Below are 8936 nucleotides of genomic sequence, written 5' to 3' on the forward strand. Positions count from 1 at the left end.
TACAGATTATACAGCCACCACTCGAGGGAGCTCACTGCATACAGATTATACAGCTACCACTAGAGGGAGCTCACTACATACAGATTATACAGCCACCACTAGAGGGAGCTCACTATATACAGAATATACAGCCACCACTAGAGGGAGCTCACTGCATACAGATTATACAGCCACCACTAGAGGGAGCTCACTACATACAGGTTATATAGTCACCACTAGAGGGAGCTCACTACATACAGATTATACAGCCACCACTCGAGGGAGCTCACTGCATACAGATTATACAGCCACCACTAGGAGAAGCTCACTACATACAGATTATACAGCCACCACTAGAAGGAGCTCACTACATACAGATTATACAGCCACCACTAGAGGGAGCTCACTACATACAGATTATAGAGCCACCACTAGACGGAGCTCACTACATACAGATTATACATCCACCACTAGAGGGAGCTCACTACATACAGATTATACAGCCCCCACTAGCGGGAGCTCACTACATACAGATTATACAACCACCACTAGAGGGAGCTCACTACATACAGATTATACAACCACCACTAGAGGGAGCTCACTACATACAGATTATACAGTCACCACTAGAGGGAGCTCACTACATACAGATTATACAGCCACCACTCGAGGGAGCTCACTGCATACAGATTATACAGCTACCACTAGGAGAAGCTCACTACATACAGATTATACAGCCACCACTAGAGGGAGCTCACTACATACAGATTATACAGCCACCATTAGAGGGAGCTCACTACATACAGATTATACAGCCACCACTAGAGGGAGCTCACGATATACAGAATATACAGCCACCACTAGAGGGAGCTCACTGCATACAGATTATACAGCCACCACTAGAGGGAGCTCACTACATACAGATTATACAGCCACCACTAGGGGGAGCTCACTATTCACAGATTATACAGCCACCACTAGAGGGAGCTCACTACATACAGATTATACAGCCACAACCAGAGGGAGCAATAGCTTTGGCGCATCTATCTTCCGAGCTTCCTTGCTGTCTTACATTTAGACCTTTTTCTACAGCTAAAACAGGCATAGAAAATGGTAAATGAGAGGGACCTGCCATCCTGTCCCCTTCCCCGCCCACGCTGTTCCCACAATTATAGATCTGGCGTGAGCAGGTCGAAGTTGCAGATAGTTATCTGCGCCTGAAATACGTCTAATATAGGAGCATTTCAGAATAGTAAATGACCCTCATCATATATTATATTGCATTGTATATACCTGGACATTATCCCATCTATATACATGCGCTCTCCTTGCCCATCAGTCTTGGGAATACTCCTCCCATAGTGACCTCGGATTACTTGGAAGGCAGGGACAACCACATCTCAGCCCACGTACACCCTGGAAGCGTGCAGTGCAAACTCCTTCTCTTAGTGTCGCAGCCTGAGAGAGTACGCCTGCAAGGTACAGCAAGAAATGTGATGAAAACAGAGCATTTTATAGAGATTCTGATTCACTACGGAGTAACTACGAATCCAAAGTGTCATCACCAGGAGCTTCACCAACACGGACCAGGAGGGAGCAGAAAGGAACAAAAATGATTTATTTCCCTAGGGATGTAATGATATCAGGTGTCAAAGCAGTGGCCGATAGAAGGTGATCTCAATCCTGGCTGCATATATAATAATAATCATCTTTATTTACATAGAGCCAACATATGTTACAATCAGGAGGGTCATGTACAAACAGAGCCAGAAATAACATAGCAACAAACGAGTCAATTAAAACAAGAGGAAAGAGGGCTCCAAGAGCTTACAATCTATGAGGAGATAGAGGACACAGTAGGAGTGAGGACCTGATCACAGGAGCTTACAATCTATGAGGAGGTAGAGGAGACACATGAGGAGCGAGGAGCTGATGACAAGAGCTTACAATCTATGAGGAGATAGAGGACACAGTAGGAGTGAGGACCTGATCACAAGAGCTTACAATCTATGAGGAGGTAGAGGAGACGCATGAGGAGCGAGGACCTGATCACAAGAGCTTACAATCTATGAGGAGGTAGAGGAGACACATGAGGAGTGAGGACCTGATCACAAGAGCTTACAATCTATGAGGAGGTAGAGGAGACACATGAGGAGCGAGGACCTGATCACAAGAGCTTACAATCTATGAGAAGATAGAAGACACAAGAGGAGTGAGGACCTGATCACAAGAGCTTACAATCTATGAGGAGGTAGAGGAGACACATGAGGAGCAAGGACCTGATCAGAAGAGCTTACAATCTATGAGAAGGTAGAGGAGACACATGAGGAGTGAGGACCTGATCACAAAAGCTTACAACCTATCAGGATATAGAGCAGACACATGAGGAGTGAGGACCTGGTCACAAGAGCTTACAATCTATGAGGAGGTAGAGAAGACACAAGAGGAGTGAGGACCTGATCAGAAGAGCTTACAATCTGTGCGGAGATAGAGGAGACACATGAGGAGTGAGGACCTGGTCACAAGAGCTTACAATCTATGCGGAGATAGAGGAGACACATGAGGAGTGAGGACCTGATCAGACGAGCTTACAATCTATGAGGAGACACAGAAGATGCTTGATTTGTACAATGGTCCAACTATATTAACACAATAGGGAAGTAGATAAAGTTGCCGTACATGAACCAGCTACTATCTGTAGTGCCTCTGAGTGCAGGGGGTGAGATATTTGATGATCATGTTCAGAAAAATGATGATGGGGGGAGAGATAAATGGAGAAGTATTAGATTAGGGGGTGCGATAGGCTAACCTAAAAATATGTTTTTTTAGGGAGCGCCTAAAATTAGATGTTGTGAATTAATCAAATTGCTTGGGGTCCAGAGAACTTGTGCAGCTCAGGAGAAGTCCTGGATACAGGAGTAAGATGTTCAGATTATGGTGGATGTTAGGCATAGATTATTGGTTGAACAGAGAGAGTGCGGGTAGGGGGGTAGACAGCGATGAGGAAGAAGGGGTGCACAGGACGGAGTCATCAGAGTAGCAGCTACACAGATAGATGAGCCTGCCTGCTACACAAAATACAGATTGGAGAGGGGAGAGTCTGTGGCTGTATAATCTGTATGTAGTGAGCTCCCTCTAGTGGTGGCTGTATAATCTGTATGTAGTGAGCTCCCTCTAGTGGTGGCTGTATAATCTGTATGCAGTGAGCTCCCTCTAGTGGTGGCTGTATAATCTGTATGTAGTGAGCTCCCTCTAGTGGTAGCTGTATAACCTGTATGTAGTGAGCTCCCCCTAGTGGTGTCTGTATAATCTGTATGTAGTGAGCTGCCTCTAGTGGTGGCTGTATAATCTGTATGTAGTGAGCTCCCTCTAGTGGTAGCTGTATAACCTGTATGTAGTGAGCTCCCCCTAGTGGTGTCTGTATAATCTGTATGTAGTGAGCTCCCTCTAGTGGTGGCTGTATAATCTGTATGTAGTGATGTCCCTCTACTGGTGGCTGTATTATCTGTATGTAGTGAGCTCCCCCTAGAGGTGACTGTATAATCTGTATATAGTGAGCTCCCCCTAGTGGTGGCTGTATAATCTGTATGTAGTGAGCTCCGTCTAGTGGTGGCTGTATAATCTGTATGTAGTGAGCTCCTTCTAGTGATGACTGTATAATCTGTATATAGTGAGCTCCCTCTAGTGGTGGCTGTATAATCTGTATGTAGTGAGCTCCGTCTAGTGGTGGCTGTATAATCTGTATGTAGTGAGCTCCTTCTAGTGATGACTGTATAATCTGCATATAGTGAGCTCCCCCTAGTGGTGGCTGTATAATCTGTATGTAGTGAGCTCCTTCTAGTGATGACTGTATAATCTGTATATAGTGAGCTCCCTCTAGTGCTGATTGTATAATCTGTATGTAGTGAGCTCCCCCTAGTGGTGACTGTATAATCTGTATATAGTGAGCTCCCCCTAGTGGTGGCTGTATAATCTGTATGTAGTGAGCTCCCTCTAGTGATGACTGTATAATCTGTATGTAGTGAGCTCCCTCTAGTGGTGACTGTATAATCTGTATGTAGTGAGCTCCCTCTAGTGGTGACTGTATAATCTGTATGTAGTGATCTCCCTCTAGTGGTGACTGTATAATCTGTACGTAGTGAGCTCCCTCTAGTGGTGGCTGTAAAATCTGCACGTAGGGAGCTCCCTCTAGTGGTGGCTGTATAATCTGTATGTAGTGAGCTCCCTCTAGTGGGTGCTATATAATCTGTATGTAGTGAGCTCCCTCTAGTGGTGGCTGTATAATCTGTATGTAGTGAGCTCCCTCTAGTGGTGGCTGTATAATATATATGTAGTGAGCTCCCTCTAGTGGTGGCTGTATAATCTGTATGTAGTGAGCTCCTCTAGTGGTGACTGTATAATCTGTATGTAGTGAGCTCCCTCTAGTGGGTGCTATATAATCTGTATGTAGTGCGCTCCCTCTAGTGGTGACTGTATAATCTGTATGTAGTGAGCTCCCTCTAGTGGTGGCTGTATAATCTGTATGTAGTAAGCTCCCTCTAGTGGTGGCTGTATAATCTGTATGTAGTGATCTCCCTCTAGTGGTGACTGTATAATCTGTACGTAGTGAGCTCCCTCTAGTGGTGGCTGTAAAATCTGCACGTAGGGAGCTCCCTCTAGTGGTGGCTGTATAATCTGTATGTAGTGAGCTCCCTCTAGTGGGTGCTATATAATCTGTATGTAGTGAGCTCCCTCTAGTGGTGGCTGTATAATCTGTATGTAGTGAGCTCCCTCTAGTGGTGGCTGTATAATATATATGTAGTGAGCTCCCTCTAGTGGTGGCTGTATAATCTGTATGTAGTGAGCTCCTCTAGCGGTGACTGTATAATCTGTATGTAGTGAGCTCCCTCTAGTGGGTGCTATATAATCTGTATGTAGTGCGCTCCCTCTAGTGGTGACTGTATAATCTGTATGTAGTGAGCTCCCTCTAGTGGTGGCTGTATAATCTGTATGTAGTAAGCTCCCTCTAGTGGTGGCTGTATAACCTGTATGTAGTGAGCTCCCTCTAGTGGTGGCTGTATAATTATATGATTTTGCTAATTTATGACGTAAAGTCATGATTTTATGAAAGACACGGAGGCGAGTATTGCTATAACTCTCTTTACTGACAAAACCACAGCAGCAAAGAAAAAACTTAGGAGATTAGCATATCTCCATGGTAACAAGCTCCTCCCACTTGCTCCCCTATATATAGTCTCTGTTGCAGGAAGCCTTCCTCTTTCTTGGCGGATGCCACTCCAACTCTTCAGGAACTTTGAAACAGAAGCCGAGAACTGGTCAAACCGGAACTGCAATGTCGAAACTGGGAACTAAGAATGTAGATCATATGTAATCCAGCCGATAGTGAGGATTAAGTCACACTAGGAGAAAAGAGAAAAAGGAGAATCACATAGAGGGGGTAATAGTAACACTAAAGGAACATGTGCATGCAAAGCAGCAAGGAGCATAATAAAATGGCAAGTATAAGTGATCGTCACCAGGTCAAAATAATACAATAATTCATTAAATAAATAAATAACTAAACTAAAGTGAGCAGGGAGGGAGAATAAGTGAGGGAGGGCAATACTCGCCTCCGTGTCTTTCATAAAATCATGACTTTACGTCATAAATTAGCAAAATCATATAATTTTATTTCAAGACACGGAGGCTCCTATTGCGAGTTTAAAGCTGTCCAATAACAGGAGTAAAAACATGTTGAGTAGGACGAAAATAGAAGTCTCTGAAAGTCGATACTCTGGACCAGTCTGCAATTTTCATAACGTCCTCCAGGCGAGCGCCCGCCGCCATCATAGAAGTAGACGATGCGCTTCGAGTAGAATGAGCGGTGAATATTGAAGTATCAACACCCGCTAAAGACATGAGCCACTTAACCCATCTAGCCAAAGTTGTGGTGGAAACTGGGGCAAACGGACGTCGGTAAGAAAGGAACAACTGAGGAAGCTCGATGGAACGATGCGGTAAAGTTCGAGACTCGTATTCACGTAGGCAAGATACGGGACAAAGGGCAGGAGTTCCCGGAAAAGAAGGATAAGACACAGAACGAATCTGGGTCTTAGTCCGACGAGAAATGTCAAAGGTGACTCCTTCAGGAGAGAAAAATCTGGCGTTATAATCTAACGCTCTCACGTCAGAAACTCTCTTACAAGAGATTAGACAGAACAGAGTGACCAGTTTAGCTGACAATTGGCGTAATGAGAGTTCCGAATTGGGTGGCCAGGAAGAAAAAAGATTTAAGACCAGAGAAACATCCCAAGTGGTGGAAAGGCGTGGTCTGGGAGGACGAGACATCCTGGCGCCTTTAAGTAGGCGGCAGACTAAAGGGTGTTGGCCTGAAGGACGGCCTTCAAAACCTTGATGAAAAGAGGAAATGGCGGACCTGAAAAGATTAATAGTCCGATAAGCCTTACCATCGTCGAATAGGGAAGTAAGGAAATTTAAGATGTCTGTTACAGTGGCCGAAACGGGATCCAGACCCCGGTCCACGCACCAACTAGACCAAGATCTCCAGGCCGCTCTATAAGCCCGTCTGGTGCCAGGAGCCCAAGACTCTTCCAGTAATCTCCAAGTTGGTTCCGAAAGGACATAGCCTTGGTAGGAACGCCTGAAACTCTGCACGCCAGTAATCGGAGAGAACCCTCCAGAAGGAGAGGATGTTGAGCGTCTTCCGGACCTAAGAGGAGATCTGGGTAGACTGGTAGAAGAAAAGGAGGGAAGATGAGAAGTTCTAGAAGGTTGGGAAACCATGACTGAGTGGTCCAGAACGGAACGATCAAGATGATCTCCGCTGATTGGGAGCGGACCTGGTTCAGGGTTCTCGGAATCATTGAGAACGGCGGAAACGCGTAGTGAAGATCCTCTGACCAATCTTGAAGGAATGCGTCTACAGCCTCCGCTTCTGGATCCGGGCGCCAACTGAAGAACCTCGGTAGTTGTTTGTTCAAACGGGAGGCGAAGAGATCGATGCAAGCAGGACCCCAGATTGAGGAGATGGTAGAAAACACCTGCGCATCTAATCTCCAGTCGCTGGTATCCTTGAGATAGCGTGAGCTCCAGTCCGCCTGAACGTTGTGTAGTCCTGGGATGTATTCCGCCACCACTGTAAGTTCCCGATTCAGACAGAAAGACCAGAAATCCCTGGCCAAATGAGACAGCATGGGAGAATGGGTACCGCCCATGGCATTGACATAACGGACAGCGGAGACGTTGTCCATACATAGTCGAATGCAAACCTTGGTCATGTCCTTCGCAAAACTGCGAATAGCGAATGAGCCCGCCAGGAGTTCCAAGGCGTTGATGTGTAAAGGAGACTCTTCTACTGACCAACGACCCCCGGTCGAAATGCCCTCGCAGTGGGCCCCCCAACCAAGTAGGCTGGCGTCCGACTCTACTGTGAAATCCGGACGGGGACCGCAAATCGCCTTCCCGTTCCAGGCTTGAAGATTGCCGATCCACCAATGGATCTCGTCCCGAGTTTCGTCGTCCAGACAAATAAAATCCGCGTAGGTGGCTCCTTTGTGAAGATGCGCCGTCTTCAGGCGTTGTAGGGCTCGGTAGTGTAAAGGAGCTGGAAAAACGGCCTGGATGGAGGACGATAGAAGACCGATGATTCGAGCCAGATGTCGAAGGGAAATCCGGGGCATGTCCAGCGTTCTGCGTAGTTCCTTGCGAATCTCCTTGATCTTTGTCGTCGGAAGACTGAGGGTTTCTGTTACCGAATCCACGGAAAACCCTAGGAATTCCATTATCCGTGCTGGTGTCAAAACGGACTTGTCGTAGTTGATGAGGAATCCCAATCCGGTTAATAGGCTTGAAGTGAGTTCCAGATGTGAGAGAAGGGTCTGTCTGTCCTGGGCCAGCAGAAGTATGTCGTCCAGGTAGATAATTAGTCGAATTCCTCGACTGCGGAGCCATGCTACCACCGGCCGCATGAGTTTGGTGAAACACCATGGAGCCGATGAAAGACCGAAGGGGAGGCAAGTGAAACGCCAAATTTCTCCCTTCCATTTGAAGCGAAGCAGGTCTCTGGAGGATTCCTCTACAGGGACGGTGAGGTACGCGTCCTTTAAGTCGAGTTTCACCATCCAATCTCCTTTTAGTAGGAGATCCCTGAGAAGATGGATGCCCTCCATCTTGAAGTGTCGATATCGCACAAACCTGTTTAGGGGGCGTAGGTTGATGACTGGGCGCATCTGGCCGCCCTTCTTGTGCACCAGAAAGATAGTGCTGAGAACTCCTCCGGAGTAATCTGGAGCACGTTCGATCGCCTCCTTTCTGTGTAGGTCCATCAATTCCCTGTCTATGTGGAAGAGGGTCTCTGATGAAGTGGCCATAGGGTAGGGGGGGTTGGGAAGAAACGGAAAACTTACCAACTCTATCTGGAAACCAAGGATTGTGGAGAGCACCCAAGTGTCCGTGGTGATGGCGGACCAAGGACGAGAAAAATGTCGTAGTCTGCCCCCTACACAAAGTGGAGAAAAAAGAAGTGGTGGTACACTTACCAAAAGGGCGGCGGGAGCCGTAGTTTCCACGGAAACCTCTACGATTGGGGGCGCCTCGGGATGGGAAGAAACCCATTGGTTGTCTGGAGTCCTGGAATGAGGATCTATCTGAATAGGATCGGTGGCTGTAGGAACCTCGACCCGAGCCCCGGGTCTGGAAAGAGGAGCGGCCGGACAGACGGCCCCTGGAGCTGCCGGCCCTGTGAGAAAAACGAGGGTGGAAAACCCTCTTCATGGAGGATTGGGCCTTGTCAAGGGCCGTGAATGCTCCCACAAATTTGCTCATGTCTTTAATGAATGAGTCACCAAAGAGGAGGCCCTGTGCCTCACTACCAGATTCTGACAGAGCTAAATTAGCTAATTTAGGCTCGATCTTAAATAAGATCGCCTTACGTCTTTCTATTGACAGGGAAGTGTTGA

The 8936-nt window shown here is 46.9% G+C and overlaps 1 protein-coding gene across 1 annotated transcript; it reads right to left on the reverse strand.

The window, feature by feature from the left end:
• Nucleotides 1-5121: 5121 nt before the first annotated feature.
• Nucleotides 5122-8936, reverse strand: LOC122920926. The gene has a single exon (XM_044270757.1). The coding sequence runs from the start codon at nucleotides 8346-8348 to the stop codon at nucleotides 6465-6467; it is 1884 nt and encodes a 627-aa protein (XP_044126692.1). The 5' UTR covers nucleotides 8349-8936; the 3' UTR covers nucleotides 5122-6464.

The sequence above is a fragment of the Bufo gargarizans genome, chromosome 10, assembly GCF_014858855.1.
Source record: "Bufo gargarizans isolate SCDJY-AF-19 chromosome 10, ASM1485885v1, whole genome shotgun sequence".
In the NCBI taxonomy this organism is placed as follows: Eukaryota; Metazoa; Chordata; class Amphibia; order Anura; family Bufonidae; genus Bufo; species Bufo gargarizans.